The 26526-nt window shown below is 40.1% G+C and overlaps 1 protein-coding gene across 2 annotated transcripts; it reads left to right on the forward strand.

Moving 5' to 3' along the window:
* Positions 1–1652: 1652 nt before the first annotated feature.
* LOC133420282 (uncharacterized) lies at positions 1653–25693 on the forward strand. Of its 2 annotated transcripts, none has more exons than XM_061709940.1 (11): positions 1653–1794; positions 15111–16528; positions 17664–17908; positions 21044–21249; positions 21344–21498; positions 21632–21735; positions 21933–21993; positions 23836–23924; positions 24283–24402; positions 24746–24846; positions 24981–25693. In XM_061709940.1, the coding sequence occupies exons 2-11, from the start codon at positions 15139–15141 to the stop codon at positions 25501–25503; spliced, it is 2994 nt and encodes a 997-aa protein (XP_061565924.1). In that variant the 5' UTR covers positions 1653–1794; positions 15111–15138; the 3' UTR covers positions 25504–25693. The 2 variants fall into 2 exon arrangements, with proteins under 2 accessions (XP_061565924.1, XP_061565923.1); XM_061709939.1 differs by lacking the exon at positions 1653–1794 and adding an exon at positions 11429–11857.
* Positions 25694–26526: the final 833 nt, after the last annotated feature.

Consider the following 26526-nt stretch of genomic DNA (forward strand, 5'->3'; position numbering starts at 1 on the left):
GTTTTCAAACATTACCTGTGGAGCTGGACACCTTTCTGATTAACGTGCTCAGAGCAGTAACTATTCCCGTAAATATACAATATTTTTGTACATTTTTTTATTTCTAACTGAGAAGGAGAGACAATTAATTAATGGATTATGTTAATTTGGAATGATACTTGCTAACCTTTAAAATCTTCTACCCGCTTCTATCTTTTTTCTTTTTCCCTTTCTTCAACCCTCTTTATTTTAACTTTCTTAATCTACTGTTACCCCAGTTATTCAGCGCACTCCTTGCTGCTTCATCCCAGAGCAGCAACGTAAGGTAGGCAGACAGGGTAAGAGAAAAAAAAAAGATTTTCTTTAACTTTCTTACATAAACGCCTAAAGAGTTCACTGTAAGAAGCTTTCAAGGACAAGAATAAAATCTGAAAGATATCACTCAAAGTTCAAGTTATGTCTACCCAAAACACGACATTTCAGAAGTTTATTTGTCAAATTTTACTTTAGCAGATTAATTTGGGTTTTGCTGCTTGTCCATGTTTAGAGACACTGTTAAAGGACAGTGGCACTCTGAAGACAAGCTGACTGTTCAAAGGTGATCTGTTATATTTTCTCCATTGTAAAGTATTCTTTTTTTAATCACTGATTTTTTTCCCTTTTTATGTTTTTTTTAAATCACCCAATGCTCCTTCCTAAATCAGTCCTGGGCATTGCTCACCCTCTATGTCCCTGGTGAGAATTGAACCCAGGACCTTCTAGCTGTGAGACAGCTGCACCACCATGCCCCGACCATCTGAACTGAATAATAATAATATCATGTTTCTAAAATAATCTGACCTTAAACATCTTACAATTTTTATTCTAGTTTTAAAAGTAGAATTATGAGCACCCAGATAAATGAGCTGCACAAGATGTAAGTCAGACTTTGTACAAATGAAGAAAAAAAAAAACAGAGACACATAAATACACTCCTTTATAAATTGCACCAACAAATTTCATCTCAAGAGATTGGTGCAAAATAGCCCACAATAGGTTAATGTCCCTTTTTTGTTTTAATTCAGGAGCACGCTGTTTACGGTAAGAACAAGTTTGTATTTGAGCTTAAGACAGTTCACATCTTTCAGCACGGAGGTGGCAGTGCCATGATTTTGGCTAAATCAAAACAAGCCCAACTGTCCGGTCTTCTTGACCTACACTTCATCAAAGAAGGAAGTCTCATTTATACAATAATATTTTGAAATAAAAAATATAAGAACATCTGTATGTGTGAACCGCACCGACAAGTTGAAAATAACCATAAGCTGACAAGTTGAGGCAATAAAGAAGAGTTTAGGATCTGACGTGAGCAGCTCACCAATACCTCAGTGGTTCTACATACGTGTGTATGAACAGACCAAAGGAGACCATAAGAAAAAAAAAATGGGGGAGGAGATGGGCGAAAAGAAAAAAAGCACCCACTCATACTGAAAGTGTGTGTTTGTATATGTGTGTATGTGCATGTAAGTGCCTGTTTGGAGTGTAACTCACACACTGTGGTGTTTTTCTCTTCTTTCCAGCATCACTATGATGCAGCTCGCAACACACACATATTGATAAGCACACACATGCGCGCGGTGACGTTATGACAAGGAGGATGAAAGGCTGAGAGATCAACTGAAAGAACGGCAGGGCCGCTCATCTTTGGTGAAACTACATCTCTGTCGTCCGCTGTCACACTCCTCCCATTTTCTCATACACGTGTGTACCTTAGCAGCGCACCGTACACACTTCTCTGCCTCTCCCACATCTGCCCTCGTAATGACAACTTAATCGGTAAGAATTCACTTTTATACTATTTGTTGAAGCGGGGAAGTTTTGTTTAAAAGAGTGCTCTTGAGGAAATTTAACAAGTGGCCCCATGATACCTTTATCACACTTGTGCACTCTTGTCCAGCTCATTGGGCATCATTCACTGTGGTTGCTTTTATGTTTCTGTTTTTGTTTGTTTTTCTAATACGCAACTTAACTCAACTCAAACCCTAAGATCCTGAGATGTGTTACAGCCTTCTGGATTCTTCACTGGGGGTTCAAGGGTTCAAAGGGTTAAAATTACGGTGCACATTTTTGGAGGTACCTTGAGTTTAGACGTGCTTAATATACGGAAATATGACATTGTTGATTTTGTGGGGATGTTTTGGCATTGATTGATCCTGATATTTGCACGTTACGCCAACAAAAGGAACTACAGCTTCAGCATTCGACAAGGATTCATGATAAGATGATCCTGCGTTATTACTTGAGCTGGCTGCAAATATTTCTGTTCTCATGCAACATCACAATCAGAAAACACGCTTCAGAGATTTAAACCAGTAGTTCTTTAATCTGAGTGGATAAGTCTATGTAGACAAAAAGGTTTGTAGCATTTCACTGTTGTTGCCCGCGACTAGTTGGTGTGCACACAAACATGTTTTTAAACTGGGGCCTTAAACCCCACGCTTGACTTTACTGATTGTAATCATTGTAAACGTGCCATTACGTGTCAAAGAGCTTTAACTTACCTTGACCCAGAACAGATAAACATTAAGTGTCGTTTAAAAAAAAATCTTGCTTGATTTCCTCAGCCAAAGGCCCTCATATCACTGAGGGAATCAGAAGTGACCATACGAGCCATTGACTGGATAGCGGTGTTAAACTATCACGTTTTGTCGTAGCATTTTTACTGAGGTGTGGATATGACTTGTTTTGCCTTTGCATTGTGTTAAAGAGATGGATCCAACAATAGGTGGGCATAAATACAGAGGCAGCCCCTGTGTTGTTGCTATTTTTCGACTTCCTTCGCTTACGTGACCTTCTTTGACATCTGGAGGCAGAATGGGGACAACAACTGTTTCTGTGTTTCACGTTAGGAAATAGAAGTTTGGCTTCTGCGCCGTCGAGCGGTTCCCGAATTAAAACCATCTGTGTCGAACACGGTCCCCGCTCGGCATTAAAACGAGAACAAGGAACCAGCGTGGAGTGAAGCTGCCGTCCCGTTTCAAAGGTTTTCACCTTTAAATGGCTCCACTAACTCTGGTCTCTGGCCTCCACACTCTTGAGAGAGATGCAACGAGGAAACCAGAGAAGATGGCAGTGAGAGTTTCCTTTAGAGGTGTCTCTCTCCACTTGTCGACATTGTTTTGGCTGCAGGCTGTGAAACAAATTACGCACAGGGGGATAATAAAGATCTTCTAACTTTATGAAAGTGCTCAAGGCCAGTTAAGTAGCTTCAGGTGAGCGAACAGTGACTAAGGACTTGGTGCATATTAGACTGGGGTTTGGCCTCTTTGCAGATACTACAAGGTGTCGTCGTGTATTTTTAACACATTTTCCACAAATCTTGCCTTAAGTGTCTTTTTTTGCAAACAAATGCAGTTTTTTTTCTTAATTTCAATGTTTATTTTCACCGCTACCTTCAAACTGTTTGTCAGGGACCTTTGCATTGATGTTTCTCTGCAGAATCGTGCTCCTTTTCAGCCGATTCAGTGTTGGAGTGGTGCCGCCGAGTTCAGTGCAGCTTTTTTAGATGGATGTCTGGAAAGCTCGATTTTGCTTCAGACAGACCGCTGATTCTTTTTCCACTGGGTTTCCTACATGCATCGTAACTTGCTTTTTTTTTCAGCGGCGGTTTTGTCACTCGGTTTGCCATGAAGCTGTGGCAGGTGAAGCATCTTCATGAAAAGTGTCTCCCTTGTCACCAACCATGGAAACATGTAGTTCCCTCACACAATGCTGTTGCGGCCTCCCTTGAAGTCTTCCTTGCATAATTACTTAACAAAGGTCGATATGTACTAGTTACAATTGAGGCTTTTTTTCTCCCAGACTCCTCTCTGGTAGTACTTTTCATCCTCATTAAATTTAGTTTGACTTGCAAGCTGGAAAAAAATAAGACATGAAGCAATCTCCACTTCATATTAGCGACATTTTTGTTTACTGATCGACAACATCCCATAATGGTGGCGTGTAACGGCAGTCATGCAAACATCAAAGACGCTGCTTTTAGGAAATCTGGTTTACAACTACCAGAGTTGGAGGCGAGTTATTTGTGGTGTCAATCATCTGCAGTGACCGGACTAATGAGATGTTTGGTATCTGCGGACTTGGAGACGGCGCGGGGGTGTTTGTACAGTAAGTTCACTGTAAAAGTGTGGGAATCTCACCGGCACGAAAGTGAGCGGGTGCTCACAGCTAAGTTTGTGGACGGAGGATGACTTTGGAAAATGAATCAAACTCTTCAAAACTGTTTTTAAAATGTCTTGTTTTGACCTTTTTGACCTGAAGATATATTTCTGCAAGCTTTCACTTTACAAACCTTGGTCGACTCGCTTATTGCATCATCATAGCCAATATTTAGATTATACTTAAAGATATGATTTAAAAAATTAAAAAATATTGACGAGTATGAAGGCGAAATCAGTGCTTGACAACGGGAGCAGAAGGTCTGATTTTTCATGTGTTTTTAAAATAGTTTTATTACGTGTATCTTTTTTTTCAAAGGATTGAAAGTTTTACTTTTAGAGTGGATTTTCATGCAAGACCATCACTTTTTTCTTAGTAAAAAAAACAAAGAAACAAACAAAACACCCTATATTTTATCTCCTGATTCCAGAAAAAATATATATTTCATGGATTCATGAGGTATGACTCAAGATTTCTGCTTAAGAAGATTTTCAAACATGTGTTCTCCGTTTTTGTTGGTACCAGTATCTCGACAAGGGCTGCAGAATATATCACAAACTTAAGTTGGAAATGAAGCTCAATTAATTTAATCGGCATCACAGTATCAACATGGAAAACATCAAGACTGCAAAAGCAAAAATGCATTCTTTAATTTTCCAAGCGCCTTGCATTCGCTCTCTGAATGTTAACATATCTGACCAACCATGCAGAACTTACTGCCCCAGATGCCAATTTAGATGTTAATTTGCATGAATTTTTGAAAAATAAAACCATGTTGCTTCGGTAGAAATAATGAATTTCATGTTTTAGTGTTTGCATCTACGTGATTTACTGTGAGCGGTTAAAAGACATTGGAATTATGCTCTGAGGTCTTGATTTATATATCACAAGTCATACCGTCGTTATAATTTTCAACTATGATATTGCATGTTGCATGTTTTCCTAATATCATGCAGCTCTAATTTTGATTGCAGAAAAATGTGACTAACATAATTTTTTTGTAAAGAAAGCAAACGTGCGATCTCTATTGTCATCCCTAATTTACTCTGTTCATCTTTTTGTTAGAAATGTAGTCATTTTCACTCGTCACACAGCCCGTGTTAATTATGATTCACTATATAACATTATGTTGTCAATATCAGTTTCTGTGTGCAGGAAAAACTGTATTACTTTTGTATTTATTTTGCAACTCAAAGCTAATCGCTAGTTTGACCGTAGCATACTCCTGCCCACCCTGTTGGGGATTGTCCAAGGAAAAGGTTGAATCCATCATAAACTCATCTCCAGTTTCTGGTTTTCATGAGTTAGAGAGCGTGTTTTATTAAATTATGATAAATCTTTGCATTGCCATGATCAGAATGTAAACGCAGCTCTTGAATGAAGCTCTATGCTTCATTTCTGTCACCTCAACTTAGGTGGAGCTGCAAGTGGGAATTTCTTGAAGAAGCTCAATAACTGACTCGTTGTTAAATTCACATTGCACATATTTATATTGCAAGTTTGGTGTGATTTTTTTTAAGAAGAACCCCCCCCCCCCCCTCAGTCACTTAAGATGAAAAGATCAAGCTGATCACGACTGATTCAGTAATCCATGTCATGGTAATCCCACGTGTGGACAGGAGAACATGAACACTTCCTCTCTGTTCCTGCTCTTGGGACAAATTGAGTGCATATTTGTAAAGTATTTTCTTGTTGACCTCTGTGACCTTTATTAGAACGAAATAAATCCCAAACGCCCTCATTTGAACCTAGGTGCTCGGTAGCATTAAACAGACATTACTGTGAAGTAATATAAAATATAAAGATTCAGCGAAAAGCATCTGTCTCTCGCTTGTTGAGCTTTTTTATTTATTCATTTATTTTTTTAATGTACCCATATAGACTTTTGAATGCCATTAACAATACTCTTGATGGATGGGTTTTGCAGAGTGGTTGTGATTATAACTAAAACACTTTTCACTTTTATACTGAGCAGCTTCTGGCCCGGCACACGCTCCAACGTGATGAAGCAAACTAACGGCAGTGTGCACTGCTTTTATTGTTTTAAACTGCTTTTATAGACTTCTTTACAAACACTCGGCGAGCTCCTCTTGACTGTTGCAGACAGAAAGCACAATTTTCACATGAAAGAAAAGTACACGCAGGCACGTACAAGCGGTCTGAACATTTGAGTTATAATCTCGTTTTTAAGTTACAGTGTCATGTGACTTTTATCTTTTGTGCTGAGGGTGAGAACCATTTACATTTTGGGGATAATACCCAACTTTACAATATTTGACATTTGGCATTTCAATGCACTTCTTCCTCTTTTCAAACAAATCTTATTTTTAACTTCTATTTGTGCATCTACAAGCAATGTATGACGTTAGGGTAAATTTAAAATGGGGACACTATTTCTTTTTATTTTATTTAGAATATATTGTTATATTGAAAAGGCTTTAAATGAGAATTCTGCCTTTTTGAAAAAAATGATGTTTTTTAGGTGATTTTACGACTTTCTCCAATCTTCCATTACGCTGTGAGTTTCTAATGCAAACACTTTGGTTAAATCCCTTCACAACCGGTAGTCAAAAAGGCAAATTTTACTCAGTTTCATTCTTGGGATAAACAATGTTTGTTGTTATTTGGTTAGTCTTCTCATTCATGTTGTTCCACTGTTCCCGCCAGCGATTGTTTCTTTTCTCAGTGCCGGAGAGACCCGGAGAGGAAAAAAAAAAAACTTTTTCAGAGAAAAAGTCCAGAAGCATTTATGTCGTTCCCCCTCCTCTGCTCCCACAGGTTTTTACGTTGAATTTGAGAGAAAACCAGAGACTAATCTCCCCACGTTCACACTCCTCTGCACTCCCCCTTCCATCCTCTCACATCCTTTCATTCACACATTTTTCATTCTGCCGTTTTTCTCAAGGTTTGCCTGCTCATGCAAACATGAATGTATGCAAATGTTCACTCACAGCATGCCGTGTCAGGATGTGCAAGATTTTAGAGTAAAAAAATATGTTTAAAAGGTCTCTCTGGATGTGTTCATGGCATTAGCTCTAAATGTAATATCTGAAGGACGTTTTTATTTTAATTACATGTAACGTGTCTTGCACATTTTTACAATATGTGGCAAAACTGAAAAGTAACACAATGGGAGTCACATTAGATGAACGGAGATGAACAGAGTTTTGGAAATAAACTTCTTAGTTCTGTTCTGGTATACATTTGTCACAGATCTGATTCCTTTTTTTGAACTCTGTAAAAGTTCAAATTCAATTTGAAACTCACCCTGCCAACAGTCAGTTTGGTATCGATGAAGTCGTTGTCGTTACAGTGTTTAAATAAATAAAAAAAACTAAACATCTTCCTAGAGCTTTATGGCCAAAGAAGTGAAAGAATTAGTGTCATCTCAGACTTCAAACCTGGTTCTGCTGCGCGTTCTGATCCTTGTTTATTTTTATTCTTTCTCTTCACCGTCGCCTCATGTTTGCTGGGATCAAGAATTACAGTGAAGTGATTGTTTGATGCAAGGTTCCTAAAATAGGTGTTTTTTATGAAATTGGACTATCAGGATGAATTGGATTGAGCTTGAATGTAGACTTGTAGTTCTCAAGACCACTTTTTAGTGGTCTTTGTCTTGTCTCGGTCTCGACAGTCTATGTACTTGGTCTTGTCTCAGTCCCGGGTCTCTCGGTCTCTCCATGTTTCGGAGTCGTATAATTGAGATGCTGTTGCACACCACGGTGACAGAACCTTTTGATCATCAGTTCTTCCTCTTGTTTAATGTACAGTTTTGTAAACTATTTGTATTTTGCATTTGATTTAATGTTTTAGTTCATCTGCATGTGTGTCTGTATTTAATTAGTTTTGTGTTTATAACGGCCTTGTTTGAACAAATATATGGCATCATTGGCCTTTGAATAACATTTGCATATCGTTGTGATTGATTAAGCATCAGGTCTATTTCAATGATTCTGATATATCGTGTATTCTGGCTACTATAATTATAAATAATGCAAGTTCAAGTCCATAATGTGTATCTTTTTAATATTTAAAATTCACGTTTCATCTACAATTTAATTACTATTAAATCAGTAACATTTACTGTTCATTACTTTTCTGAGGTGGAGGGGGGTGTTGGAGGCTGGTTATTTTGTTAGAGGACTTTGGGACTAGTTAGTAGTCGTATCAATCCTTAAAAGTACTGGAGTCAATCCTCCAATAGTGCAGAAATAGCGGTAGTTCGTCGCCACACATATCTGATCTCAGCTGATGGATGAAAACATTTATAGTAAGTTCAACATCAGACATCCACTTCTCTGTGTTATAGATGTTCTACAACTCACGCAAGATGACTAAATAACTAGGTTTGTTTTTGGTCTCCGTCTTGAGCTGAACTAGTCTTGGTCTTGACCTGGTCTTGATACTCTCTGGTCTCTGTAGTGTCTTGGTCTCGGTTTAGGCGGTCCTGACTACAAGTCTACTTGAAAGTAACCGGGATGAATTCAACCGCCTTCAAACGGACATTATTTTATTTTTATTCCTGTTTAGAAATACCTTTTGTTAACCTTTGTTCTGAACTGACACCAGTTTAACCAAAATAATTATGTACAATGACATTTAACCACATTTCAAACTCTATGCTGACCTTCAATCCCTCATACTTGTTAAACTATAATAAAATAATAATATAATAAAATAATCTAGCAATTAAACATTGAAATTTAGCATACAACCTATGCTAATGTTGAGGTTGTGCTGTCAAACCCTGGCTGTCTTCACCACATATCTGCAGAGGATGCTAATGATGAGGTTTCCAGAGGTGTAGTCACACTGTACAAATGACCTCAACATTACCATGATCACCTACACACACTGACACTGACACTCACAAACACACGCACACTCACCTCTCATTTACAGCTGCTAGGATCATGAAAGACAAGAGGAGTGACACCTGGCCTTTCAAATACTCTTTGAAGAGGTGTGAGGTGGATATGTGAATACGGTTCAGATTTATTTATTCATTTAAATCTCACATAAATGTCACAAAATGTATTTTTTCTTAGTGTATGAGGAGCAGCTCAGTTCTTCAGCACTGATTTGTGTCATCTTGCATATCTATTCTTTGTTTTAATCGATGGTCTTGCATCGCAAACTACAACTGCAAATTTAATGACTCAATTCCAAGGAGTCAGTAAGAAAAATATCTTTTATTCAGCATTGCGTCAAACAAGCAGAATATTTTTCAGATCCGATTGTCATCATGTACTTGATTTCATGCTAAATATAGCTGTCAGCTTTTACAAACGCTTTCTTTAAAATATGTAAGAAACGCAGGTGTAGGGGTGTAATTTTAGCGTCTCTGCAGGTCCAGAGGTCATTTCAGTCCAGTTTGAATACCAAACAATTGATTACACTGATGAGGTCGGTGCATTAGTTGGCAGGTAAAACATTTAGCATCAAATGTCAAAATAATGAATGTTTTCCAGTCTAGTCGAGGTACAAACAGAAAACACAGGAATCTTACATCTCAATGTTTAACATCATTTCAAGCATCTCTATGGCTTATTCTCATCTTGAAAGACTTCCACTTGTGTTGAGGGAGGTCTGCTCAAAGGCGACTTCAGCTCGTAGAGACAGTTAGTGGAGAACATTGTGTCGACCGTATGGGATTTCTAAAAGCTGATTTAAAAATATAACCGATTATAAGCCACTTTACCTCTGATATTATCAGTGTTTCAAATATTTGTGTCGTATTAAAGAGATTCAAAAAATATATATGGATGGACAAGTAGACGGTTCCCTGAGATATTTGTGCTGTGCTGTAGGCATTTTTCCCTCTAACAGTATACATATACTCTGTCTTATAAATCAAATAAATATAAGGTTGCAGGGACACTTTACATATAAGTACTTAGTATTCAGTATTGCACTGTGACTTTGTTACATTTCAGAAGGTAGCTGAATATTTTTCCTCCATGTATTTAATCTGGTGAGACTCCAAGTTGCCGACTCTTACCAGAAACGATGTCAGCATCTTCCATGTTTGTTTGTTTGTTTTTAGCCGTTCACCCAGCAAACACAAACCACACCACAACCAAAGGACAAATCCTGCCGGTCTTTTGACTTTTACAAACATTTTAAGCTGCTTTTGCAATTTTTGCTACTTTCCAGAGTCCTTTTAACTGTCCAGTCTTTCCCATCTTATGTCTGTCGGGCAGTTTTTGAACTTTTTGGCTGTTTGGCGTTAGCTTTTATCACCTTATCTATTGAACTCACCCCAAAGTAAAGTGATGACGCAGGAATATTTCTAATATTGGCTTTAATGTTGTATGATGAAAGTAATTTTATCTCTTTAGTTTCTCCTTATCTCGTTTGTGTAACCGTGGCCGTGTCAGTGTGTGCATGTGTGCGTGTGTGCCTTAGTGCATGTGTGCATGTGTGCCTGTCAGTGGGCGGGTGAGAGGGTGGAGCTGCAGGGTATTTAGAGGGTTCCCTGAACATCATCGCTTGTCGCCATCTTCCTTCCTGTTTCATTCTGTCTCACTTCCCGTCAGCTGACTCTGCCGGAGAATCTTGATATGGTAAACATCTAGACACAACGAAAAAACTATGAACAAGGTCACCAAACCAAGACGCATACACGGACATCCACAGATGTGTAGCGCCACCCCTGTGCAGGAAAGACACTTCTGCCACATACATAGTGAGATAACCTTCCTGAGGTCAGCGAACGGATGGTTTATAAAGATAGTCCACTTAAACCTAAATATATAAGTAAATAAAAGCTTACTAACACATTATTTTAAAGCCACAAGTAAAATGTCTCTGAGACTGAACAGTTAACCCCACCCAAAAGAACAAAGAAAACAAAACAATAAACGTTCACAATAGGGATGGGTCACTTAAAAAAAAAAGATGCAGCTACGCCAAAAAATAGACAACTTATACGAGAAGAGAAAGAAAGGAAAGTGATAAAAACAAAACGCACTCAGACACAAAAGAAGAAAGGCAGGACAACAAAGTTAGGTGTTTGTGAGAAAAAAAATAGTAGTGCGATAATAAGGACGGGCAGAGAGACGGAAAGATGCGCTCAGAGGAGGGGGGGGGGGCAGAGAGATAAAGATAGCTGAAAGGAGGGAGATCCGTCAGCGTCTGTTTCCTCAGGATGTGGTTACCACGACGACGCAAAGGCAGAGAGGCAACATCACTACCCGCTGGTCCTCTTTGACACCTGCAACAGTGTGAGTGTGAAAGTCAGTGTGTGTGTGTGTGTGTGTGTAAGTAGGTGTGTGCCTGTGTGTGTGTACGTATGTGTGCATGCCTATGTGGTGTGTGTGTGTGTGTGTGTGCTTTAGGGTTGGTTTTGTGTGTCCACTTCGCTTTAGGCACGGTGTGTGACAGACAGTGTGTGTGTGCGCCCGTGTTCTGTGCTGAAGGATTCACAGTAAAGAGAGAGAGAGAGAGCGAGAGTGAGAGAATGACACACATACACACACACACACACACACACACACACACACACAAATACTGTAGGAAGGACTATGTAAGAGGTCGAAAATCACTTGAAGCCGAAGAGAGAAAAAGAGCTAAAGAGTCAGAGAGAATTATGAAGACAATCAGAAGACAAATGAGAGCCAAAAAACATGAACTGCAGAAGAAGAACACCTGTGAAAAGGAAATTAAGCGCCAAGGACGGGTAATAAGCAAAACCTCAAAATGTATACAGTGTATTCGTCTCTTCATCTCATTCTTCATTCTTTCTCTTTCTGACTCACTCACCGTCCTATTTAGCAGAATGTGGTTTCAAAATGGAAAGAAGTTACATAAAACACATAAAACAAGTCTGTAGTTTTTATGCCAAGCAATTTAAAAAGCAGTTGTTTAATTCTATCTAAAGTTTTTAATAATTTAAAAACCTTTAAGAAGGAAATTAGTAACAATCACAGCAGAAACACTAAGCGTTAGCTCTATGAAGTCGATGCAGCTTTGCTAAACAGAAAGTTGTCTGCTTGCAGAAATACCTCTGCGTAATTGTCACTCGACCTGCAGAATTTCTTGACTTTTTTGTTCTTTCGACTGTGCCGCACAAATTCATAATCGCTACCGACTTGATGCAGCTTATTTTTCAGATACCGTCGGCTGAGGTTCTATTTTAGCATTCAAACAGAATCTGAACGCTTCAGAAAACAATGAATCTGAGTTGATTAATAAGGCATCCATCCCTCAGACTGGCAGCTTTCTCACAATAAATCGTGACCAAGAATTTTACATTTGAAGTTACATTTCTTCGGGGAATTGATAGTTTTTGTTCTAAATGCGGCAGACAAAGACTTCAGGTAGAACTTTCCAGCATATCTCAGGCCGTTGGTATCTGCTCTGGCCTCCTGCTGAGTGATCACAAGGTGTCCCCCAAAGATTGGTGCTAGGACCCAATTTTTTCAGTATATCAGTCTAGTCCTAGTCTAGAAAAAAACAATTCAGAAGCAAGTTTATTTCTACTTTTGTGTGGATGATACTCTGGTAAACTGCTACGTCCCTCTTGCTTATTGCAGCTGATTTTCTGTTGGTTGCAACAAGAATGTAGATCCTTTTGTTAGCTTAAAATTTACTGGCAAAATAAATAAATAGTGAAGTAAAAGGAAAAACAAAAGCACTAAATGCTTCATCCACCACCACTTCTCAGCCCTCTGTGATTGAGACTGTTTTTCAATGTGAACTTTTTAAAAGTGAGAATTCTCTCCTTTTTTTACATTTCGCATTCAGCGATTGAAATTATGTCTTGTTAATGCCGCTATCTATATGTCTGCTCCATCAGGAGGATGCAAGATGCATGCATTTAAAACTGTCTACCACAGATGACTGAAGTTTATAATTACATTTCTTTAATTGCGTTTAATCAATTAATTGTGTCCCCAGACTCTTGAAAAAATAAAATAAAAATCAAAGGGTACCCATCTTGCTTCCAAGACTTCTAGTATTTTGCTGTGCACTCTTTACTTTAATGTTTATTTTAAGTACTAACTTATAGTATATGTGGATTCATGCATCTAAATTTAGCACAAAAACTAAGGAAATGTGTGTTTGGTAGATTATTTCATTGCTGTAACGATGCTTTTTGGTAATAAATCCTATACTGTTGGAAAGCCTGTTTATTTCCTTTTTAAATGGAGCCACATTTGTAATGAACATGCATTTGTGGGATGAGCAGCAGAGCTGAGGATGTGGGTATTTGGTGGATTTCATGATTGAAATATGAAGAAACAACAGTTATTGGCAATTTAACAATTGATCCATTTAACAAACTTGAGCCTCAGTATCGTTTGGAAGAACCAAACACAGCCACAACTGCCAGGCTCCTCCCCTTCACGCTGGTCACCAGTCTGCTCACACACTGCTATGGGATGGATCCCACTTTTCAACCAGCATTTGCCACAAGTCAGCCAACGTGGTTGTGTTGGTGACTGGCACGAACAGCACGTCCAAGCTGATCCCACAAGGGTTCAGTGGACTGCTGGCAGGCCATCCCATCCTCTCCACTCCCAAATCTTGGAGGTAGTCTCTGATAAACACACTCTGTGGGGAAGAGTGTTGTCGTCTTGGAGGATAGAGTTGAGTCCCAGACTGTGGATATATGGGATTACCACAGATTTCAGAATCTCATCTTGATATCTCTCTCCATTGAGATTACCTCCAATGACGACGAGCTTAGTTTACCAGTGATGAAGATGCCGCCCCCACACCATCACACTGCCTTCACCAAAAGATGGTACTCTATCAGCACAGCGTACCCCGCTTCTTCTCCACACTTTGACCCTACGATGCAACTGTCGTTGGCAGAATCTGGACTCATCTCTGAACATAAGGTTCCTCCACATCAGAATCAGAATCAGAATCAGAAATAAGTTTATTGCCATGTTTGTTGAACACAGACAAGGAATTTGTTGTGGTGATTTGTTCAGGTTCCAGTGCACGAGTTGCCGCCACCACCACAGGAGTCAATAGCAACAGCAAAATAAGCTGTTTGCCGTTGGCAGGGACGATTTGATAAATCTTTCATGGGTCCAACTCACATACTCGGCTCTGCTGCTCATCCCACAAATACATGTTCCTACAAATGTGGCTCCATCTAAAAGGGAAATAAACAGGCTTCTCAAGATTTTTTGCCAAGAAGCATAAATACAACAAATAAATATTACACCAAACACAAATCTCCTTTCTTTTGGTGCTGAATTGATAGTTATGAATTTAATCTATTGAAGGTTCTAACTCCGGCCTTTCACCTGTAATGAGCTGTTATAGGCTCCAGCAAACCCCTATGAACCTGTAGGATTAGGCAGGTTAGAAAATGGATGGATGGATTCAAGGGCTCTATGAAGGGTTCTTGAACTCAGTAAGTCTTTTTTCATATTCATGAATTTAAGATGCATTAGACCTGCATATTAGTTAACCCAAAAAAGGCAAAAATGTGAGACAACATTGTGCAGATAAAAACATAGGATCTTACAAAATGTTGACTAAAGTTTTAGTCAACAATCTAACATCAGCCTCTTAAAGTAGCAGTTGGACAAAAGTGAGGAGAAAGTAAAGAAGGATTTAATCCCTTAATCACGGAGACACGGGTAAGGCGGCGTAGCCTGACGATCATAAGACGTGTGAGCCAAACAATATCACACAAAGCGCTGGGGAATGTGCAGGGTAAAAGTAGGCATGAGACCAGGTGAGACGGATGAAGGGGATGAGGGCACAGAAGTGGAGAACTGAAGAATGCTGGGAGTTGTAGTTTCAGGACCGGTGATCAGAAGCCTGGAGATGCTGATCGTGGTAGCGTGGGGTTTTGCTAATGACACCACAACGATATTAAACAGTGATCATTGATTTTGAAACCAAAATATAAATATTCCCTTCAACTGCAGTCTGCAACTATCCTGTTTTGTTTCTGTGTCCTTTAGGTGCGCTAACAAAATCAATCACACCATAATGGAGGACTGCTCATCCTCTCAATCCCTCTCCAACCTCCACCATCGCCATCGTACTTCCTGTCCGCTCACCATGCCCTGCTTCCAGAGCTCTAAAGCGGGGTGCCAGCCCGCCCCGCCTTCCCAGGATTCCCTGGAGCCGTATGGGAGTAAAGGAGAAGAGTCCCTAGGCGCACTGTTGATGTCAAATCCCTCCTTTGGACCGAGGAGGGGGAGCAATGGGGGTGACAGGGTCTTCCTAAGCACCAGTGGTAGCAGTTTGGACGGGGAAACTAGTTTAGGAGTCCATTTCGATGCAAACAACAGATTAGGCACCACGAGTCATTTTGATGACTCGTGGTATGAAAAAAAAGAAATATGGGATGACAGGGAGGGTGAAAGCCCTGCAGACAACTTCCATGGTAAGACTGATTGCTACGGTAACACAAATGATGTATTTTACACAATGACCTCTGCAGTGGAGGAAGGTGATGGACAGAGGACCAGAGCAAACTATAATAACTACGCCCACGCTGGTTTAGAGGTTAAAAGTGAACCAGTTTACGACAGAAACATGAACCACTTTACTAAACAAACTACGTCCTATAACAGAGGTGGTGCGGGGAGCGCTGATTACTGTAGGGCAGATTCAGAGGTCAGTGATAACTATTTAGGAGGAGAGGAGGATTATGGCTCCAGCTGTGGCTCGGGGGAGGATCAGCTCCAACCGGCCGAGGCTGAGGGACCATGGCTCAGCATCTCTCCCACGACTCAGGCAGAACGCAGATGGAGAGAGCCAACAGAGACCCGCTCTTTGGCTTCAGGATACGCTCCACAGAGATCCCCCGTCGGGGTCAGTAACCAGGCGTACACTCAGAAACTGGACTCTTTCTCCGACGCTTTCCTCTCCCAGCGAAAGAGAAGATTCGCCATGATTCCCGGTGGGAACTCCTCCGGACAGATCTGGGAGTACGGAGTTGGGAAAGTGGAAACCTCAAGACAAAGCTGTGCTTTTGACTCGGACACCTACCTGCCTGCTGCCACATCCTCGTCCTCCCCCGGTTATCCCTCTCTTCCATCTTTCCCGTCCCCTCCCACGTCGTCTCACCTCATGCCCTTGGTTCTCAGCCCTCCTCCCACACCTTTGCCTCCTCCGTCCAATTCGCCCTCCAAAATGGACTCTCCGGGTGCTCCGGTGGGGAACGCGCTCTCGGTTCCTCAGGGGGGCGAGTCGGTCAGTGGATTTCAGTTCTTCGCACCCCGCTTTCCGTCTTTGCCTGCCGTCGCCTCCTCTGGGATGATCTGGAAGTTTCCAGTGCTGCCGCACTGCTTTCCACGCGTGCTAGGTGACCCCGGCATTAACGAGGGCAGCCTGAGGTCCTGCCCCGGGGACGACTACAGCAACGCTGCAGGTACGGTGCTGTTCTGGTATTTTATGGAAAGAAAGCGCGAAAGTGAGAATACTGAAACTGCGCAGTAGCATATTTATTTTTTTTAAACATGTTTCTTTATTGGGTAATCCATGTAAATTATATTACACAATAAACATTTCTTTTTAAAGGGTTCGAAAGAATACCCCGTTTTATATTTTACCATACACACACAAAAAAAAAATATATATAAAAAAAAATAAAAATAAAAATAAAAAAAATAATAAAATAAATAAGGACACAAAACATAACAAACACCCCAAAACACACACACTGCAAAATACATAATTATAAACAGGTCCCAAAGTAAGTACCGATTACCAATCAAACTCTGACTGAAGACAATAATAATAGGAAAAATAAAGTAATAAACTAAAATACAGGACACGCAAAACAGCTACAAAAAAAAAATAAAAAAATAAAAATAAATTAAGAAAACAAAATAAGATAAATAAATAAAAATTAAAATAAACTGACATAAGAGGAACCCTAAAAAAAAATTAGACATGGTTAGCAATATCATACTTCCCTGTAATTAAGTTAAATCAGATTAAATTAATCTTCCAAGGATGCCAAAGAATTAACAAAAGAAAGAATAGGTTCCCAAATATAAGAAAACCTATCAGAGCAACCCCTAATACCGTATTTAATTTTCTCTAAATATAAAAATGACATATGCAGTAGCATATTTAAAACATATACACATTTATTTTATTTTACCAGCTAAAAGAAACGGCACGTTAATACCCGTATGTAAATTCCCAGTAGGCGTGGGTTGTGCGGCGATGATGTTTCTCATTTCCAACATGCAAATGACAGTTTCACTCTTCACTCTGTCACGAGTAAAACCATGTGACGTATTCTGTGCAGTTTTATATCATTTGAAAGTTTAAATATTCACGTCATAACTGTCCTATCCACATTTACCCCACATTTTAATTATTTTGTGGGTTTTCACAAGAACTGATCAATGTTTCCAAAACCAAAGTGATGCTATTCTTCCCATCTGAACACTTTCTGATGAAAAATTCAGACAAATATTTATTTATTCTCCTTTTGTCCTCCACTGTCTCTCTTTTTTCAAAAAAATGTCCTCTTGTTGGTTATTTGATTGCAGCCAAATGTGACCTTCTTCAGTCTCCTGAAGCGTCAAATAACACCTCTTCATCTCAACGCTCATCCCTCCACTCGTCCATATCTCCCCGTCCCCCCATTAGCCCATCCTTTCATGCCTCTCTTCATCTTCCCGTTGGTCCGTCCCACCTCTCTGACAATCGTCAACCTGCAGAAAATACAGACGCTTCCAAAATGATGGAGAAGGTAAAGAAGGAGCCAGTCGGTCTGCCCCAGTCACACTTGCAGGTACAGTACGGCACTTACACCAATCTTAGAAAGATTTAAATGTCACGATGGACATAAAAGTACAAAATGAAATAACTGATAAGAGCATTTCAACACCTGCACACAGAGCAGTAGCTAACAAGTCAACTTGGAAGCAGGAGGCAGGAAACGTTCACCATTTGGGAATGATTTCTGGTATTGTCTGGTCAAACGTAAACTGCATCCAGCAGCCACGACTATTTCCAGGGTGAAGTCTCTCCAGATGTTGATAGCTGGGTCATTAGATGAGAGAGTCAAGCTCAGATGGAAACACCTGTCTGACGTTTTTGGCACATGGAATAAACACTGTGTATTAATCCATTCATTTCATGGACTTTATTACAAAAAGGACAGCCGCTGTTACTGATAATGGGCCAAACTACCCGTAGAAAGTGTGAAGGTGTAGGTGTAGTAATGGATATTGTGGGCTATCAAACAGCGCAAATAATGTTCAAAGCAAAAAATGATCTGTTACCAACAAATATACAGAAATTATTTAGTATTCATGAGGGAAGATATGGTTTAAGGGGCAAAAGTCATTTTAATGTCACATTAATACGCACAAACAGGAAAGGTTTTTGTGTTTCAGTCAGCGGGGTGAGGCTATGGAACAAGTTTTCAATGGAATTAAAGCAATGTCCAAATATTAAACCGTTAATAAAATACAAGGATATTATTTTTCAGAGGTACAGGGATGAGCAAAATGCTTGGGTGCAATGATACAGTGTTTATTTTTTATTTATCTATTTTTATCCTTATTTTCTTACACTAGTCAGTAGCTTATGTTGCTACAATGTTTTTATTGTCTTGTTTTGATTGTTTTTGTTTTTTTATTTTTTTTTATTTTTATTTATTTTTTTATTATGTTTGCATAATGTTATGTTCGCATGTGTTAGCTATTCATATTTAAGGAGAGGGGGTGAGAGTTTATAAGTTTTACTTCTTCTCACTCCCTTTCGAATATGTACTTTGTTATGTCTCATGTTAAGACGATTGTCTTATTTTCTTTCTTTTTTTATATGATTCATATTCGAAATAAACACTACTATATATATATATATAGTAGGTGACATGGATTTGAAACTGTACCAATAATATGGTCAGCCTGTTCTTACCTCAGTTAAATAAAAACTTCAGCTCTGTTACACATGGATGAATGACCATAATCTACCGGGAGTTACGCTGACAGCAAGCCAGGGACCAACGGGACTTTCTTCCTGTTTCATCTGACAACACACCAGCCCATCTCAGCTATTCAAGTTTACACTATATATGTGTAAACTTAAAAAAGAGACACTTAACTGACTGACAGAAATACGGCCACCACATCATTGCTCTGCAGTCTCTTCTTTCTGGTTTGGTTCTAGCAGCTCTCAGTCTTTTATTGCTTTTTTGTCTATAAACAGACAGTGAAACTGAAAACTGGGTTTCTTAAGAGTCGTTTATAAGCCTGGTTGTGTAATCTCTGGTCACTCCAGTCACATACTGAGCATGTATGAGGCGAGCGTTTACCACAAAAACAGTTAGAAACTGGCTTGATGGGTAGAAAGAGACATGAGTCCTTTGTTTGGCCTGAGTTACATGATAGAGTACGTCTTTTCTCTTCTTCTTTTTTAACTGGCCTTATATATACAGTATATATATATATATATATATATATATATATATATATATATATATATATATATATATATATATATATGTATATATATTTATTTGTGTGACCATTTTAAGGTCCGATTGTAAAGATAATAATAATAAAAATATAAAAAAATAAAAAAATTGTAATAAAATAATAATAACTACAATAAAATTGAATGTGTGGCTCTTGACCGACCTCTGTCAGAAGTCATATCTTCTCTACGTGTTGCCAGGTTTGCACGTTTTCTGTCTCAGTTCAGGCAAAAAAAAATTTAAAAAAAGCTCTATAAGACTCAGAAGGCTGGTTAGCATGCAGGCGGGAGCTCTGCAGACATAGTGGGCGGAAGCCTGAATGGGTGTTTGTCAAGAAATTACGTTTGCTCCACCTTTATGACGGCTTCCAAAACCACAGTCTTCATCTGGGTTTTTATTTTTAGACATCTTGAGTAGATAAAGCGTGTAAATAACACAGACTTGGAGCCGGTGAAAAACATATTTTTTCGTCTTCAAGATAGATGAGCTGTTGTTCCTACTTCGGAAAAACCGAACCTTTTGTGAACCTTTTGTGGCAGAGAGAGGAAATTATTCTGATTTCATTACTCTCCAGAATGCAGCAGCACGAGTGCTGACAGGAATCAGTAGGAGAGACCACGTCTCTCCAGTGTTAGCGTCGCTCCATTGGCTACCTGTAAAATTCAGAATTCAATTTAAAATGTTATTACTTGCATATAAAGCCCAAAACGGCTTAGCTCCGCAGTATTTACAAGATTTGATAGTGCCTTATGTTCCTGGCAGAGCTCTCCGCTCCCAGGGTACAGGTTTACTCGTAGTTCCTAGAGTATCTAAATGTAGATTTGGAGGGCGGGCGTTCTGCTATCAGGCACCATTACTTTGGAACCAACTTCCAATCTGGGTTAAGGAGGCTGACACCACCTCCGCCTTTAAAACTAAACTTAAAACCTTTCTGTTTAGTAAAGCCTATAGTTAGTGTTTAGTAAACCTCTAGCTGGTGTTGGTAAAACTCTAGGTAGTGTAAACTCTAGTGTGTTAGAGTCAGTAGTCATAGTTGCAGCTATAGAACAAAACTATAATAGTTAGTCTCAAATATAGCTTTGCGGTAGATATGCTGCTATAGGCTTATGCTGCAGGAGGGCACCGACATGATCCGCTGGGCGGTGCCTCTCACCCTTCATCTCCTCTCCTTTTCCCTGCCTCTCTTCTCCATTACCATTTTTATTTATTATAAATATCTTGTGGCTATCATCCATCGTTCCTGTAGTTTCTTGTGCCGGCCCCCCTTTTTTCTCTTTTGTGCATGTTTGCAGGCTGGAGCCTCGGGAGCTGCGTTCTGGCCTGTGTTCCCTGTGCTAATAAATGCTTCATCTTTGAAATCTTCATTTGCTCTATATTGGTCTCTCTGCGTTTGTTTATCTCTCTGTATTTCACCTCTACTCTTTTTTTCTTGTGTTTTCACAGCAACAACCCACTTCAGTCTTTACTGGAATGCCATTTCCAAGCATCCTTCACTCCAAGAGGGCTCAGATTAGGGCTCGCTACACTCCTCGGCCCCTCCTCAATCCAGTCCGGCAGGGAACAGGCCTCTACTCCTCCCTCTCACCTCTCCATCACAGAGAGGACGAAGCAGCCTGTGGAGAGCAGGATGAGGAGTGTTTTGGGTCGCCGTGAGTGAAATGCTTAACTCCAGAAGACGCCCAGCATCACTACAGAGTTTCTACCTGATTAACAAGAGGCATCTGTCTCTTTCCCTTTCCTCAGGCACGTTAACGTGGGCCCTGACTTCCAGGCGGATGTTCCTCCTTGCTTTGGGGAGGCCGGGTTGTCGGGCTCGTGGCCCCCGGAGGAAGTGCAGGAAGAGCTGCTCTGGAAACCGTGGGATGAGCTGAACGAAAGCGCTCCCATGCAAGACCAAGGTAAATAATACAATCCCAACCCCTGTTGAATGTGTAAGATAGACGTGTCAGACTTTTTCAGCATTACAAGCAAAGTTCATGAAAGCTTAGCTGCTTTACCCCCTCATGTTTTGTGTATGTTTCCTCTTGTCAGTGGGGAAGCTGTTGTCCATGTGTAGTTCCAGCTGTCTGCCAGGAGGAGGCAGTAACACCGAGCTGGCTCTGCACTGTCTGCACCGTCGTCAGGGCAACACTATGGTGAGAAGTGATGCAATTCTTTTTTCTTTATGCTATCACTCAGTTATTCATCTCTTCCTCATCCCCCCCATACATCATGGCTGGTGTCAAAGCACAATCTTCTTCCTCTCTGACTCGTCTTCATCTTCAGCACCGCTGCGTGCCTCATCTGTTTGTTTTCCCTGCCCTCCTCCCTTCCTCCCCTTCCTCATGTTCAGGCCACATTGGAGATGCTGTTGTTCTCACAGGACTTGCCAACAGGAGACTACCACTATTCAGGTAACCTCTGACCTCTGACCTCATCGTAGCTGCCCTCCTACTCACGCCCGCCGATAGGGGGGGACAAACGGGTCTGTTGTCCCGGGCCCAGGGTAGGGGGGGGGCCCAGAACTGAAATATATATATATATATATATATATATATATATATATATATATATATATATATATATATATATATATATATATATATATATATATATATATATATATATATATATATTTTATTTATTTATTTTTAATTCTCATTAAATTATGGAATCATTTTTCAAAATGTTTCAAAATATGCCTATTTGTGGAAAAAATATGTAGTATTTGAGTTACATAAAAGCTTGTTATTTGTTTTCTTCCTAATTGTCCTTGTGGTCAAGAACCCCCAACACAAAAATGGTTTTGGCCGCTGATCAAAATTTGATGTTATCATTTAATTCAACCATTAGAATGGTCAAAATGTCCGGTCAGCACAAGTCCGGTGCTCAGAAAAGAAGAGAAAAGAGAAGAAGAGAAGAAGAAAATAGAGGCCTCATAGATTCTCTACACAAATATTTTAAAAAGGTGGTGACGGTGAAACTGGAATTAATAAAGTCAGCGTAGAGCAAGGTAAGAAACAGCGCAGCCAACGTTTACCAACCTTGTAACTTAACCTAACTGGCTAGCTCTAATGTTAACGTCCATTAGCTTATATAAAAACCTGAAGAGCAGAAGGAGAGGAGAGGAAGAGGGAGAAGGAGAGATCCGGGCGCAGGGGGCCCATCTTAGATTATTTTGTCCGGGGCCCTGGCAAGACTGTCAGCTGGCCTGCTCCTACTTCTTATCACTGACCCACATATCAAACAGATTGATATTTAAGGACCAAGGAACTTTGTTTTTGACTCAGTTCAGTTCAATTCACCTTATTTGTATATAGTGGCATTTAACAACAAAAGTCACGTCAAGGCAGTACAAATTAAAAATATAAGGCTAGATCATAAAAAAAGCCTTGATAATGGACCCAACAGATTGCACTGAATATTCACTCATCCTGAGCTAAACTAATTAAGGGGGAGAAAAAACCTGCAGAACCAGACCCATCTGTCTCCTTATGGGTTTGGAGGTCTGAGATGACAGAAAAGGGTACACCAGTAAACATCCCTGACTATAACCTCAATCAAGACCGACTGTTAGAGGCGGAGACCATCTCATGTCATCTGTACATACATACTCATGTTATCTGTTTACGTGAAGCATTGTTACGTTATGATCAAGGTTCAAACAACAACTACAACTTGTTGATCTAAACTACGTTTACCTCAGTATTCCTGCTTTCCTACCCGTGTGAAAAATGTGAGTGAGGAAAGAAGAGACCCTTCCCTCTGTACGTACAGTACAATGGGAGTGATTGTAAAGGCCTCTACTTTCTTTCCCTCACATCCAGCCCCCCCCAGCTAGTTTAGGCTCACCGAGAATCCCCTACAAAGTAGGCATTGTTTTACACCATAGTCTCCCCCCAGGTGAGTGTGGGCCCTCTAAACAGTGTCTAGATAGTTCAGACTCCTGTCATGTTCCAGGATCCGCTTCGCTGGGTCCCTCCAGGGTCCCAACAGCGCTCTGCAAGCATGCATGTCCTTGGGCATGTAACTCACCCATTCGAGTCATCCCACACAAATAACTGAAAAATGAAACTTTGCACAGACTTGAAGAAATAGTTGATAGAGCTACCATGGAAGCCCTCAGACTCGTTGATGTCAATGAACCCTCGCATTTTTTTTTTTTTGCATCCCAGCAGGTCATGCATGACAAGGTATTTATTTTCATTGTTTCTCATGCCCTCTTTCCCCCTGCCCCTCTTTCCCTTTCTCTTTAGGCTGTGATTTTTGGACAGACGCTGAAAAGAGAGTTCTCAGTGAAGCTCTCGGGACTTATGGAAAAGACTTTTCGCTCATTGCAAAGATGGTAAAGCAACCCTTCTTGCATCAAATGTCAGATATATCCTGAATGTGTGACTCAAATCTGTTGTTACTAGCACCTAAAAGTAGCATATTTTGAATAAACAGCAGCACAAAACCACACAGCCTGCATTTTTTTACTGGTAAAAGTGACATATTATGGAAAATGAAAGAATCTGGAAGGTGATATTCAATCACACAACTATATTAGTTAACTGTTGCTGGCTTTGTGATTATAATTACGTTAAAGGTTTACATTAAGGTGAGGTAGTATTTTCCTATTGGCATTTGTGGTGTCTTTCATGCTCGTACCCATACAGTTTTTCTGTGCAGAAATCAGTACAGCTTGATGCTCTGTGTTGCAGGTAAGGACTAAGACTGTGTCTCAGTGTGTTGAGTTTTACTACCTGAGCAAAAAGCTTGTGGACAAGCAGAAGAAGCATGAAGAGGAGTATAAAGATGGAGATGTGGCGCTGCAGAAAAATGTAAGATTTTAGAATATTTCCTTTTTTTGTTGCAACTTTTTCTGATATTAGCAGGAACGCGTCAGAGGCCCTTGATGTTTCTTTGAAACTTAGTTTTAGCTCAAGTCGTCCTGCTGCAGTTTATCTACTCCTGTAATATTCTGTCGGTGCGTTCATATCCCTAAAACTGTATGAAGCAAGCTAATAGAAGCAGTATGCTCGCTGAGGGACACAATAAGGACTATTCGGAGTATTTGTCTTGTCTTGTATAATGACTTAAATGAATTACATGATTATCCAGCGTGGAATGCAGCTCAGCAAGTCAACCACAGCATGCAAGCTCATGAGAGGTCGTGCTTTACAGGTGCCGCCCATCTTTCAGCCAGTGGACAGACAGCCGGGGCTGGAGGAGGTGGTTCCCGTGCCCTCATTGGCCAGCTTCTTCCCCTGCAAACTGTGTGGGAAGTGAGTAAGACCAGTCCCATCAAAGGACGTTTCCAAACCCAGAGCTCTGTTTGGCTTCAGGGGGAGCAAACAGATGATTTTTATTTGTGAATATTTCCTGTTTCATTTCCTCGTTTCTCTTTCTCTTGCTCCAGAATGTTCTACAAAATCAAGTCCCGCAACGCTCACATGAAGATCCACCGGCAGCCTCAGGACGACTGGAGCGACAGGCGGCTGCAGCACCAAATCCTCAGGCAGCGCCTGGCCCTCAGTCATCCCACCACCCTGATGCCCAGCCCGGGCAGTAATCTGCTCCCAGCCCAGGCTCCGGCTCTGACATTCTCCTCCTCTGGTCATGCACCGAGCACCAAGAGCAATGCAGACAATGCTCACAACTCTGTAACCAATAGCAACCCCATTGCTCAAAGCAATACCGGTATCCTAGATGCTGTAACTTACAGCAACAGCGCTCCCCCAACCTCCCATGAGATCCCTATCAATAACGCTGACGGTGACGTCTCCAACCGAAGAGAGACACACACTGTCCTGCCCTTCCACCAGTCGTGGGGCTCCTTCGGACACCCTTCAGACCTCGGCACCTTCTTCGGCATCCCAGATGGAAAGGAATATTTGGGAACTGGGTCAGCGGAGGGCAAAGAACTGATCAGCTGGCAGTAGTGACTGACCCTCCAAAATAAAAGCATTATAATCACAGATCTGAATTCCAACGTCATACTATATGCTTTCAAACTCAGATGTTAATCAAACTGCTTTTTTTCTCACGTAAAAACTCTGAAGAAACAGATGGTACAAATCTATTGTTGTAAATTTTGTCCTTAAATGTGTCAAATATTTAAATTTTTTATATTTGGGATTTTGAATAAAATTTGTATCCCAGTCTCTGATTTATTTATTTTATTTTTTTATGTTTCTGTATACATGGCTTGAACAAAAAAAGATATAACATATCTGATGAGATGTAGCAATGGCTATATATGACCAGACTTTTTTTCCCTTGTTTTGAGCATTCGTTAACAAGCTTCCTGTTGCAGCTTCACATTTAACGAGCTGAGGTTCCTCTTAGTAAATAATATTTCCCTAAACTTCCAACTATAACCATAATAATAATATAATATAATAATAATTTATAATAATAATAATAATGTTCAAAATCCATTTATTCCAAAATATCATCAATTTTAAGTTAAGAAATTAAAGCAGTACCTCACTAAGATCCGTCATCCACGTAACCAAAAAAGGCTGACGCACAATTTGTTGAAAGGTTTTCATATAACACCATAATGGGCTAATATTGACCGTAGGAGCCCATTTCCTGCCTTACAGGTGCCTGAGTGGCCAGAATTGCCCAGTTGATGGTTAACTACCTTGGCCATGGCAGTGATGTGTGTGCATCTCCTTATCCGTGTGAGACAATATCGTGGAAGATGCCAGGAAAGAGGCATAGTGTGGAGGGATACTTAGCAGTAGGTCAAATCATCTGTTCCTTATTAAATCACAAAATTATATAACACCCAGACATTATGTAATTAATATTATTTAGTTAAAACTAAGAGGACATGGAGAGGTGGAGCAGGGTTTCTGCTTCTCAACAAACTGAGAGGGTGAGTTATTACATACGCCATGAAAGAAGAATTAAAAGATTAAAAAAAGATTAATTTTACAAAGACAGGTTTTCTTATC

The sequence above is a fragment of the Cololabis saira genome, chromosome 20 (assembly GCF_033807715.1).
Source record: "Cololabis saira isolate AMF1-May2022 chromosome 20, fColSai1.1, whole genome shotgun sequence".
Lineage (NCBI taxonomy): Eukaryota > Metazoa > Chordata > Actinopteri > Beloniformes > Belonidae > Cololabis > Cololabis saira.

What these genes read in the sequence shown, in the direction of transcription:
- LOC133420282 (XM_061709939.1), top strand. Translation starts at nt 11,805, where the DNA reads ATGAACTGCAGAAGAAGAACACCTGTGAAAAGGAAATTAAGCGCCAAG. An exon ending in TGCCCCAGTCACACTTGCAG is followed by an intron (nt 17,909 to 21,043) that starts GTACAGTACGGC and finishes GTGTTTTCACAG; the next exon opens with CAACAACCCACTTCAGTCTT. An exon ending in AGGAGACTACCACTATTCAG is followed by an intron (nt 21,994 to 23,835) that starts GTAACCTCTGAC and finishes CTTTCTCTTTAG; the next exon opens with GCTGTGATTTTTGGACAGAC.